The following is a 13,483-nucleotide window of genomic DNA, read 5'->3' as shown; positions in this document are numbered from 1 at the left end:
CGCTACTACTGCAATATTGCAACATGTAAGCAGTCTCTCTCTTGGCATTTCTTCGCGGATGAAGATTTTGGGAAGGTTGTACTCATTGGTTGTAGGCCCGCTGGTGGCAAGTCAGGCCTATCCGTGACCGGCAGATTCTCCCACAGCGGGTGCAAGTGAAGGTGTAGTCGCTGATGGGGAAAATGGATATATCCTTCTCCTCCTTTTCTCTTCCAAGCTGGTTCTTCGCTCAGTCTCAAAGTGTCTGTAGCCCTCCTGATGTAGCATCTCCAGGCATCACAATCTATGGCCCGCGCAACCCACTGGACCTGGTCGATGTGGCATACAGAGAGGGACTTCTTCAGGGAGTCCTTGAAATATTTGCATGGGGCCCCTCTGTTCCTTTTACCCATTATCAGTTCTCCATACAACACGATCCTGGGCAGGCGACTGTCGTCCATGCAGGCAACGTGACCCACTCAACACAGTTGGCTTTGCAGGAGGATGGCCTCGATGCTGGTGATGTTGGCTGTTTCCAGGACTTCAACGTTTGTGATGCGGTCCTGCCAGCAGCTCTTGAGGATGCTGCGGAGGCTGATGCTGATGCAAGTGCTCTAGAAGGTGTACATGACGGCGGTATAGGACCCATGACTCGGCGCTATACAGAAGGATGGTGAGGACTATGGCTTTGTACACTTTGAGCTTGGTCTGTGCTCTGAGGCTGTGGTTGGTCCACATTCATTTGTAGAGTCTTCAAAATGTACTGTTTGCTTTTGAGAGCCTATTGTCCAATTCCTTGCCGATGGTGGCATCAAATGAGATGATAAGCAGTACAATGGTCAAATACACCACTAATCATCTAGACAGTGGCATTACTCTGTCCCAAAACATTACTCGACCGCCATTTCAGAATCAAGACCCTGTATAGGCATACTGACATCTCTCCAATCCAGTGTAAAGACAATGGCATCCTTCCACTCTAGTACCACTACCCTACAAGACACAGCAATCATGATCAAAAATGAGCTAAGAGACCCTGTCAAGCTAAAAGAAAAGGTTATGCAATATAAGGAAAAATGAAAATCCAGCAGATTAGGAAAGCAGTAACAAGCAACAAAGGAATACAAAGCAAGTACTAAGAGGTGCAAAAAGACAATATAAAACAAACTTGCCAGAGAGATCAAATCTAACAGCATAACCTGTTATAAATATATTGAGAAGGAGTGTACTAAAAGGGAATGTGAGTCCAAAAAAATTGAATGCAGGTGAGATTACAATGGATAATAACGAAATGGCAGATTTGTTAAATGGCTAGTTTTATCTGTTTTCATAGTGCAAGCAGAGGACACGATACCAGCAGTACAAGGGAACCTAAAAACAAGTTAAGGGAAGTAACAGTGCATTTAATATAGGTTAGAAAATGGTAATGGAGAAAATAATGGGACTTAATCTCCAGGACCTGATGGTTTCCATGGCAGGATATTAAAAGAAGTAGGTAAGAAAATTGCAGATGCATTAGTCATAAATTTCCAAAGCTTTCTAGGAATTGTGCCTTTGGATTGGTAAATGAAAATGTAATTCAATGATTTAAGACGTGAGGATGGGATAAACCAGACAACAGATCTGTCAATTTAGCATCAATTGTGGGGATGTTACTGGAATGTATCATCAGAATTCTAGTGTCTCCATTGTCTCTACGACCAAATTCCATCCCAGAAGGACCTGAATATCTGAGCTGTGTCAAACTATTAGTAACAATAACTTAAATTTTAAAAAACAAAGTGACTCCTGACCACACAGCCCAGCATCGACGTCATCAAAGCGCTCCCAGCTTCGCACATGCGCTGAACGCACTCTTGCTGTCGGTATGGTGCTGTGCATGCGCAGCCTACGTCAGCACCTGCTTTGCCAGCACTAATTCGTGCAAGTGCGCGAAAACGTCATTCGCATACTGCAACGTCTGTTTGCCACTCGCTCCTGGTCTCGCCACTTCTCTCCCGTCAGCCACTTGCTCTCCGCTTCACCCCCCCCCCCCCCACCAACCTGTCCACCATTCGCTCCCAGCCTCGCCATTACTCCCCCCTTGGCTGCTCACTTCCCACATCACCCCCCCCCCCCCCCCACACCTACCTTTGGACCACTCGCTCGCGGCCTCGCCGCTTCCTCCCCTCTGCTCCCCACTCCCTCCCGCTTCTGGTCTCAGCTCCCTCCTGCGATCGACGCCTTTCTTCCCTATACGGGGGAAGTGGGGGAGAGAGAGGGTGACAAGATAGACAGGAAGGGAGTGGGGAGCAGAGGGAAAGAGACAGCAAGGCCGGGAGCGAAGGCCCATAGGGTGTGGGGGGTGAAGCGGGGAGCGAAGCGGGAGCGAGTGGCCGAGGGGGGGAGAAGTGGTGAGGCGGGGTACAAGTGACAAGCAGATGGGCACGGGAGGCAGTGGTGAAGAGTAGTGCGATAGCAGGAGGGAGCGGGGTACTGTTGGGGGTGGGATGGAGGTGGTGATCGCAGCCACTGTGACCATTTGGGTTTCATTTGTTTTCATTTTTGTGATAAATTGAGCAGCACCATCTTTACTACTGGCAGCTGCCAAAAACATTGCAGACAGTAACGTTTCAGTGCATGAGGCTGCATTTGTGCATGTGCAAGCACTGCGCCACCTAGTGGTTGGGTTGTCAGCAAACGCAGCCTTTAAAAAAAGAGATAGCAGTATGGAAGAATGGAAACAGTTTGACCTTGCATAGCATCTTTAATGTACAGAAATGTCTTGAGGAGCTTCACAGAAGGGAGATGGGGAGTTAAAGAAAGAACTTGCATTTATATAGTGCCTTTCACATCCTCAGTATTTTATAGCCAATTAATTTATTTTGAAGTGTGGCTATTGTTGTTTTGTAGGCAAATGTAGCATTGCATACAGTAAAGTACCATGAACAGCTATCAGATGAATAATCTTTAGGAGAAGTAACAGAAGATGTGGTCAAAAAAGTATATTTTGAGATGGTTTTGGAGATGGGGGCAGAGACTAAGGCAAAGGGGTTTGTGGAGAGAAATCCAGAATGCAGGAGTTGACCGAGACTCTCCTGATACATGCTGATGATTGTCACCCTTACTCTTTAGCACATTTCATCAGTTTCAAAGTGAGAAATTTTTAAATGGACTTTGTTGAGTCTTGTAAAGTCTACTCAGTAACATTTAAAAAAAAAATCCAAGTCAATTTCATTAACTTTTTGTTCAAGAAAATGCCGAAAACAGGACCACAACGATTTATTTTAATGTAACAGTGCTGAGCTAAGCGCTTCTTCTTCCATGCATCCAACTTAATTCAATATATTACTCTTTTAAAAAAAAAGATACAAGAGAAATGATCAAATTCTAAAGACGTCTTCTGATTTCACTCTTTCATGAAATATGCATGTTAACTGCATCTCTTCATCTATATTTAAATACCTACTCACTACACAAATCTGAACTGCCCTTGTTGCAAGTCATCTACCTTCTACATGGTGCAGTATTGCATATTATCCCATCTGGTGATCATAATTCTCAAGCTGTCCTGAATTTACCTAATCAATCTTTGTGTTAATGTCAGTGAATAAACTGCTCTTATTTCATTTATTAATCTATAAAATTGACATGGAAAGGTAGCTAAAGATCTAAATGCCACACAATAATAAATAACAAAACCAAAGTACTAGAACACATTAGACACTCAGATTAAGGGTATCATTTACTGGAAGTGCTTGACAAACCTTTTTTCTTCTTGCAAATTCAGAATTCAGTAAGTATGCATTATTAGTTATGTGCAGAGGTTACTGTGACAAAAATAATGCATACTTATCCTCGCTGTTGTTCCCACAATAACAAAGGTTACCCAAACACTACTATGAATGTAGTGTCTCTTTAACATGACTTTGGTTCTCTGATTTTTAAAAATATTTCTTGTTTGTGTTACGAGAGTGCTTCAATTTTTATAAAATATGTTTTTAAGGATTTATAGTTGAGTTATGGACATTGATTCATCTGGAAGCTTGACGAGATGCTGAATTTTGCTTTTTTTAAAAAGAGGTCACCAGAAGGCTTCATGGACTTGGCTTGTAAACAAACCCTTACTGGAAGGCACCTGTTGTCAGATAAAATACCAGCAAAGAGATTATTGTTTTGACTTGGTGAGATATTTACAAAGAAGTGACAAGTCAAGATTTATAGAGGTCAGGAGGCTTGACTTCTGGAATGTTTTTGGTTTCACTTTGAATTTTTAGAAAAAGGTTTTTGCCTGCCAAGAAACACAGCTCATCTCTTTCTCTCTGTTGGAAATAAACCCTGCGTATCCAGTGTGTCAGTTTTCTTTTTCCTCCTGTATTTGAAGAAACCCTGTGTATTGAATCTGTTGCCATGTTTCTGCTGTAAGGCCTGTCTGAAGCCTCGGTAGCTGTATTTCTCGGAAAGCCTACCCAAACTGATCTCCAACATGGCCTGGAAAGAACTGTTCCAGGAAGATTCCAGTGACAGCTGTCTATACACAATTGGGACATCAAACGGAAACAATGGACATCTTTCCATATCTTCTTATTTTTCTTCAAGAATGAACAAGTATTCAGCCTAAGTGTTTTTTTCCCTTTTTTTGTAACAGAGCTCGAAACAAAAATCCCTTTTATTCTTCCGGTTAACCGATGCATGTATGTATGTGTGAGCGTGAGGGGCTCAGGTAAAAAGGGAACTGTTATACTTCAATCTGTGTGTTTATGCTTTGCTTCATTATTGGTTAAGACTTGCTTTATAATAAATAGATAATTTTGTTGTTTATTAAAGAAACTGGTTGGTGTGTTCTGGGATAAAAATAGAGTCTATGATTGACTGTGTCAGTAAGTCGGAAAATTTAAATATCTGTTGTGACCTGTGTAGAAGTGGGACAAGAATAAGTCCTCCCATCGTGGTCATAACGTTTGTTACTTATCTGTTTTCGAAATGTATTCAAATGTATGATTTGAAGATTGCCCATTTTAATCTTCAGCAATGTCCAAAATAAGGCTTTAAGTTTCAGGGATAAAAAAAAAATAAAGTTGAAACAAGGTTTCTTTTTAATTGTAAACTGTATGCATTTACTTGATTATAGTTTTTTTAAAAAAAAGCTGAGGTATTCAGCCCAATTATAAGCTTTAAATATTGCTATTTGTAATTACATTAAAATCATTAAACAATGAAAACTGATCATGATCTATTCCATTGTTGGTGTGGTATAGCTTAAGTGTAAAGCCAAAGAAGTTCCATTTGCAGGATTACATAACAACTCACAGCTAGAGTAAAGTCAATTTTTCTGTAAAGCACTTATCCATTTAAGGCATATATTTTCAAACTGAGTTCCCAGGTCCCAGGGTCTATGAGGGGATTTCTGGAGGGCAGCAAAACCATCAGATTTTTGACTATCATTGGAATTCATGTATTAAATTGCTACCATATTATTTATGTTGTTCATAAAATAACATTGGCCTAGAATTTCATGCTTATTAACAGCCAGAGACACACGTGGTCAGGGCACAAATTAAATATATGACCTAAAAGATTGTGAAATTTTGGGAGTGAGTTACATATGAAAGTACAATATGCCCAAATTTCCTTGATCTTTTTCGATTGTCCATTGATCCCTCTGGTGGAAAGTTCAATTTACAAAAGGGCCTCCTCATTAGGACCCTGGAAGATTCAAGTCCAGGCAACATAAACAAGGGAAGGAGCAATCTGGAGGAGATCCCATTGGCAGCTGCAAGAAACATTTGTGGCAATCTGATACAGGGCACTTTCTCTTGCCACTGAATAAGCAGCCCTGTCTACATCTTCCCTCTGCTATAATCCTGTTGGAGAGCACCAACAAATGAGAAGACCTGAATTCACCGATTGACCCCAAACTGACAAGAATTCACTTTTATAAATTAACTTCAAAACTCAAACCAAAACCAACATAAATTAAACATGAAGCAACAGACAGATCACAGTCAATATATATTTTACAAATTACACCTTAACTATCAGATACAACAGAGATGGGTCTCATGGTTTCACTGGGCAGTCTACTCAGCATATATGGCAACAATTACAGTCACACAGTTCTTCACAACTCTGAGATTCCTCAGGTAGATTTTCAGCTCCTTTCTTCAAGGATTTAGCCGCTGTTCTTCTTCCGACAGCAGTTCCCTCTCAATCCGAACTCCATGGGTGTGGTCTTCACCACAAGGCACACTTCTCCAGAACCTCCTCAGCTCTGCTTTTCCCTTTATCTGAGTCGTACAGTGACAACCTGTGCGCTGTATGGCTGGGTCTGGCTAGTCGGCTACTTTAAGTAACAAACAGTTCCAGGCTTCAGTCTTCACTTTCTTCTGCTTGCCGGCACTCCACTCCTGCCTACTCTGCCTTGTCTTGGGAGGGCTCTGTCTCCTTTTATCTGGTTCTAACCAGTGTAAGTTTCCCTGGAAACCTGAAGTTTTTTTCCAGCTTCTGTTTCAGTATGGGTTTCCATTTCTGTTTCAGTTCTAGGGCTGAATCTTGTGTTCTTGCTGCCAGGTGTAAAAAATGGCAACCAGCACGCACGGCAAGATCTTGAGTCTAGCGGCTCATTATCATATGCAGGGTGGCTGCCACCCCCATCACGTGGCAGGGGCAGCCTCAACGATGCCGCGAATGGCGTCAACTGATACTGTGCTGGCGCTGGTGCCGTTTTTAAACGGCCGGCCCTGCTAAGAAACTGCAGAATTGACACCCCCACAACTACACTACCTATGCAGAGTAGACGCCTTCCCCCCGCCCACAACACTATCAATGCAGAGTTGGCCCCTTCCTTCCCCACCCACCACCCACACCTCCCCCCCCACCGCCCCAAAATACACTACTAATGCAGAGTTCCTCGCTTGCCCACCTCGGTGTCGCCAGCTTTCCCTGTACGGGAAAGTGCAAGTGCTGCACATTGCGCTGCAGATCCAGAACTGCACGTAAGGTCACTCCAGTTTTCATTTTAATTCATGCAAAAAGGTAATTAAAAATGTAAAGTCAGATCCCGTCACAGAGGAGGGCCAGCAATGGAGCTTCCCCGCCACCGGGAAGATCAGGCCCAGCAATCCTGGAGTCGGGTTTTGTGACAGGCTGCTGCCGCTCCTATCCTCTGGCGGGCACCCCCCCCCCTCCACCATGGAGCCAACGCGGGAAGAAAACAAGATCCCTGTTGCAGTTTCTGTTTCAATTCTGGTTTTAATCTCAGGTAGAGTCTAAAAAGAAAACAAGCTTTGCAACCACAGATTCCATCATACCTCTTCAAACCATAAATTTGCTATTAGATATAGAATATTCCTTGTGTGCATCAACTTTCACAGCTCCATTCATACCATTTCATGCCATAAGGACCCTTATCTGAGGAGTCCCTTTGCCACCTATGACCATGGAGAATGAGGTTTACACTGCAAACATTTTCCAACATCACAGAGCATGGAAATACAGCAATCCCAGGTCCCCTGCACTCCACTCCCCCGCCCACATCGCACCGAGACTCCATTCTCCTTTTGATATGAAGCATCAATAACACACATATCAGATTGATAACATAACCAATTATTATTAAAATGAAACCAAAACAGCAGACAAATGTACAAAACAGCATCCAGGTGACCCATTAAGCGAAATTGGTGTGGTGCCTTTTTTGCTGACCACTTCTACAGGGTGCTCCTTCTGTGGCAGAGGTTGAGATGGAGGCAGCCTGCTCCCTAGTATCTGCTTCCGGATGAGATGCCCGTGGCTTCCACCCTCATCTTGGAGGTGCCTGTGGGGGATCATCCACAGGCTGCCGCACCTGAGTTATTGCAGGGGCATCATCTGTCACACGGATTGCGGCCCAGATGGTTCCTGAATCGGAGGATGCGAGGAGCTAAAGGTTGACGCTGGTATCCCCTGAGGGGGTGGCCTCCTCATCGGCCTTTTCGACTGCCTCAGTCCTTTCTGGGCATCCTTGGATGCTGGATGAGCCACCGACTGGGATGCAGCTGGCATCCACTCCAAACATATCAGCACCATCAACAACACTGAATGGTCAAATACTGTAGAGAGTGCATATCAGTGCACGGCTTCTGCACCTACTCAGACTGGTGCTGCACACAGCTCGTCAAGAGATTGCATAATCTCTCAATGGAGAAGCTCATGCACTGGAAACCCTGAGTCATGATGGAGAACAAGCGCTGCGTAGACTCCTCCATTGCCTGCCCATGGCTCCTCAAGGCCTCAGCAATTTCTGATAAATAGGAACCTATCTGCCTCTGATTCTCAGAAGAGCATCGCTGTGTCTGTCCTCCATCCTCCAAGGGGGACTGCCCACAGCTGATTCTGCCTCACACTCCTCCTCCTCCTCATGCGTGATGTGAGGTTCACCCAGTGCTCCCCATTTTAAGCTTGTTTGTGGCCCGACTGATGTGAGTGCATCTGCACTGGTGGAAGGTGCTGAGGAATGATATGACAGTGCTGGCTCTGGTAGTTTTGCCCCACCGCCAAACCACCCCCACTCCCTGCCCCCCTGCTGAGGAGGACGGCGACATTTGTCCTTCAGCACTGCACTACACTCGCCCTCAGCTATTGGCTCTGTGGAAAACACAGGAAGGTGGTTATGAGACCTCGGCCTCCACATTGTGTGTCCCCAACACAACCAATCCCATAGAAGACATCGATTGAAGAGCCAAAGTGCACATTGGGCAGGGGTCTCCTCCATGCCCTTCACCCAAAGATAAATCTATCAAATAACCCCGTTGATCTCAGCGTCCCGTCTCTCCATCACCCATGGGCACGTCGGCACGCTGGCAATATCCAGTGCCGCTTCCTCCATTGGCATCAGACTGTGCAGCTTGGGCACACCAGCACCCATTCTGGCCATTTGGCGGGCATTGGGGACTCTCTTTTCCTGCAGGATGAGGTGAGAATGATTCATGAGTTGGATGCCCTCCTTCACCTATTCCAGCATGACATTCACATGGACTGGTGCGTTCCTCAGTGAAGCCCCCTTCTGAATATTGCCCATATGTAAGGGTAGGGCTGGCTGCCATCTCATTGATACAACTGGTCACTTGTTCTGACAATGTTAGGGAGACCTGTGGACATGCTTTAAGTTCAATTCATCTGCTCTGTGTACAGAGCTGGTCATCTGTCATCAGGGCGTCGCTTGTCACTCACCTTTCCAGACCTTCTGAGTCTCTTCCAACATTGGACCCACATTCTTTGGGGCAATCCCCTGCTGCTGACCTCACTCGCCACCTCCATTAATGCCTTTTTTGTTTCCTTCGGCAGGTTTCTTCTCCCAGATAGTGAGAAGAAGTTTCTCCTCGCGCTGACAGTCTAAGTTAATGCCTCAAGGAAGGCATCTGAGAATTGTGGGGTCGCCCCTGGACAAGGGAAGGCGGTGGCGTAATGGTACTGTCACTGGACTAGTACTCCAGAGCCCAGGCTAATGCTCTGGGGGCATAGGTTCCATTCCCACCATGGCAGATGGTGAGATTTGAATTCAATTAATAAAATATGGAATTAAAAATGAAATGGTGACCATGAAACCCATCTGGTTCCCTAATGTCCTTTAGGGAAGGAGATCTGCTGTCCTTACCTAGTCTGGCCTATATGTGACTCCAGATCCACAATAATGTGGTTGACTCTTAAAGGCCCTCTGAAATGGCTTAGCAAGCCACTCAGTTCAAGGGCAATTAGGATGGGCAACAAATGCTGGCATAGCCAGCAATGACCACGTCCCACAAAAATAAATAAAAACCAGCCTGTTCCATTGCTTCTCCTAGATGTCCCCTGCTGTTCCACTTCTTCAGTGGGCGGCAAGCCCAGCCATGGCTGCTGCTCACCTTTTCAAAGAGCCCTCCTTTACTGAGTCCTGCCTGCATGCCAGCCCTGATGCCGTTAATTGGATGCCACCCTCGCCATCTGGCCAATTACTGCTTGCATTAGAAAACAGCGTTGTATCAGTGATGTTGACGTGAAGCGGGGTTGAGACCTGGAAACGATCCTGGGTTCGGGTTCCTGACCCCAGAACAAAAATTCAGGCCAAGGTATTTTTTATAGATGCGAAAGGATGGGATTTTCTATACTTTTAAACTACAAAGGAAATTTAGTTTTTCTTATTTTAACTGCTTAATGTGTTTTCGGCATGCCAACTTCAGTCATGCAGTATAATTTTTTTCTATTATACAGGGCTCAAAATACTTCTAGTCTTCATGACCTTCACTGCACACATAAATGAAAACCTATAAACAGAGAGTGTGTTTTAATTTACAACTATTCAAAATTATTAATTGGTTTTGGGCAGGTGTTGTGGATTGAGCACTGTACCAGCAATCTGATAACTGTACTACATTTCGGTAATGCAATGATTAGGTGGAGAAAATTACACCTGCAGAAGTGCTGGAGACTAGTAGGAGTCCATAGTTTGTCTCCCATCCTGGTTGAGAGAATAATGTGGACGGATCTGCATTTACAGTTTAAACAGGGGAGAGAATGGAGAGTACCATTGCCCTGGCCTCAACTGGGATAAAAAATGGGATCACAACAGGGAAGTAATTTTTGTAAAGGGGCAGAAACAGAAGTCACCAGAAAGAAAACGGTTTCATATGTCTTACACCTGCAATTAGACCTGTGTTATAAAATGCTGGCCCCACTTCTGGAGTGTTTAGTGCTGGATTCAAGGAATAAATTTAATTTTATCTAAGCTGACTTTGTAACACTGGTTGATTTTTCTACAATTTGTTCTTGATGAAACCACTTGTTGTTATGCCAGAAAGAGAACACAATTGACAAGTGAGTTCCGATGAAGGGTCACTGACCCGAAACGTTAACTCTGCTTCTCTTTCCAGACCTGCTGAGTGGTTCCAGCATTTCTTGTTTTTATTTTATGACAAGTGAGGGATATTGATTGTCACTTCAGGCTTCCTGGGACTAATTACAGCTTGCCCTGCTGGGAAGAATACTCTATGATGATCGACATTTTGGGGAACACAGTGGGAAAATCAGGATTTCTCCTCAGTTGTTATTTCACTGCCCTTGTCTCCTGTCCCCAGATCAGTTGACAAAGTGACCATTTTCAGTGGGATAAGTTATGAAGCTGTGTATTTGTAATTAGCTATAATCGTTTCATTAGAGTCTAGCAGCAAGTATATCTGAGTGATATCATCTTGTAAATTCAGGCTATAGTTGATTATCCTCCTGTGTATTAATCCTGTGGTTATAATACAGACTTTTAGACGTATAGATCGGAATTTTACATTGGATGGGAGGCCCCACCCACCTGCTGAAAAGTCCAGTTGAGCCGACCTCTGCCAGGCCTGGGGAGCCATGCCAGGATTTTTCACTCCCCAGGCCCTAAATTGGCCTTGGGCGGGACTTCCACCTCCTTATGGCAGGAAGTCCCACCTAATGGAGCTGCCAGCCAATCAGTGGGCCGACAGCTCTTAGTCCCAGCAGCGTCACTGGGTGCGGTGGCCACTGCTGGGATGACACCCAGCCAAAGGAAGCAAGAAGAAGGATGGCCCGGGAAATAAGGTATGTTTTTCAGGCCTCGCCGAGGATAATCGGCCGGGCCATGGTGAGGCAAGGGGGAGCCGCTTGGGGGTGGGGGGGGGGGGGGCAGTGGAGTGTTGCCCAGTGGGAGTGGCTGGGCCATGGGGTGAGGGGGGTGTCCTCCATGGGGCACAGGGTGCCCGATCATGAGAGCCACCACCCACAGCCCGCAAGAAGGCCACGTGTTCTTGGGATCTTTGCCGCCCAGCCGTCTTGGCAAAAATATCAGCGGTGGTGGGAGGAGGCCCTTTACTGGCAGTTAATTGGCCACCTAAGGGCATTGATTGGCCTGGGGCAGGTAGGCCGTTTCTCACCACTGCTGCCCCATGTAAAATTGCAGCGGGGGCGGGAAGGCGTCAGGACCGGCCCCCGCCACCTCCCACTCAATTTTACGGCCCACCCACACACCCCTGGCCACTTGCCTGCTTGTTGGAGGGCCGTAAAAGTCCAACCATAGTATGTCCTGCTATTTTGAACGTATATGGCTTTTTAAATTCTATAAGCTTCTCCATAAAAAGTGACATCCAGAAAAAAAGTAACAAAAGTCAGTGAAAAATTTTCTGATCTCAGTCTGTGTCAATTATTACAATCTAAAGCTGAATAAACATGTCCATATTCACCTCATTGTGATGAACTGTGGCCTGCTCCCGAAGGCTGCGAATGATCTCCTCACACTGGGTAACATGCTCTCTGTTTGCAGATAAGCCTTCTTGTGCAACCTGCAGCTGTTGAGTCAGCTGATCAATATTGTCGTCGCAGTTTTCCACTTGTCTGCATTTGGTTTCATATTGGTGCTGCAATGTAAGCATCTCATTCCGTAGCTTGTGGAGCATCTCGTCACGACCGCAAAGCTAATTAAATGCATAGAGCAAAATGTTTTTGAATTAACATTCCTCCTTTCAATTGAAAATCTTAAATTTAACTTTAGTGGCCCAATAACTGAACTGGGACATTCCTCTTTGCAATATCCATCTTGATATTCCATTTTCCTCATTCCCAATACCGTGGTAACAAGGTCTGTGATTTTACATCTTGTATAGCCAGTCTAAATGTGTTATCAGGGTCATAAATAGAACATGAATTAGGAGGGGAGGGATCAACATTTTTCCACCATTCATTATAAAATTAAGAGATATGTATTATTACAGTGAGTAATGAGATATCAGAAAAAATATTAATACAAATAATATGATATACATTTTGTATTAATCTGTAAGAATCCCCAAGGGTGTTCAACCATTCTTCTTTGGGCCTCCTTATCTCGAGAGACAATGGATACGCGCCTGGAGGTGGTCAGTGGTTTGTGAAGCAGCGCCTGGAGTGGCTATAAAGGCCAATTCTGGAGTGACAGGCTCTTCCACAGGTGCTGCAGAGAAATTTGTTTGTTGGGGCTGTTGCACAGTTGGCTCTCCCCTTGCGCCTCTGTCTTTTTTCCTGCCAATACTAAGTCTCTTCGACTCGCCGCAATTTAGCCCTGTCTTTATGGCTGCCCGCCAGCTCTGGCGAATGCTGGCAACTGACTCCCACGACTTGTGATCAATGTCACAGGACTTCATGTCGCGTTTGCAGACGTCTTTATAACGGAGACATGGACGGCCGGTGGGTCTGATACCAGTGGCGAGCTCGCTGTACAATGTGTCTTTGGGGATCCTGCCATCTTCCATGCGGCTCACATGGCCAAGCCATCTCAAGCGCCGCTGACTCAGTAGTATGTATAAGCTGGGGGTGTTGGCCGCTTCAAGGACTTCTGTGTTGGAGATATAGTCCTGCCACCTGATGCCAAGTATTCTCCGAAGGCAGCGAAGATGGAATGAATTGAGACGTCGCTCTTGGCTGGCATACGTTGTCCAGGCCTCGCTGCCGTAGAGCAAGGTACTGAGGACACAGGCCTGATACACTCGGACTTTTGTGTTCCGTGTCAGTGCGCCATTTTCCC

General features: G+C 45.2%; 1 protein-coding gene across 1 annotated transcript in view; it reads right to left on the bottom strand.

Moving 5' to 3' along the window:
- Positions 1-13,483, bottom strand: part of LOC137378580 (early endosome antigen 1) — a 1,009,825-nt gene that overhangs the window by 272,446 nt on the left and 723,896 nt on the right. Inside the window, exon 25 of the mRNA XM_068048885.1 lies at positions 12,168-12,398. Within this exon, the coding sequence (XP_067904986.1) occupies positions 12,168-12,398 (231 nt within the window). The remainder of the gene's footprint in view (positions 1-12,167; positions 12,399-13,483) is intronic.

The sequence above is a fragment of the Heterodontus francisci genome, chromosome 17 (assembly GCF_036365525.1).
Source record: "Heterodontus francisci isolate sHetFra1 chromosome 17, sHetFra1.hap1, whole genome shotgun sequence".
NCBI lineage: Eukaryota > Metazoa > Chordata > Chondrichthyes > Heterodontiformes > Heterodontidae > Heterodontus > Heterodontus francisci.
This window is presented reverse-complemented; position numbering and strand designations above follow the sequence as displayed.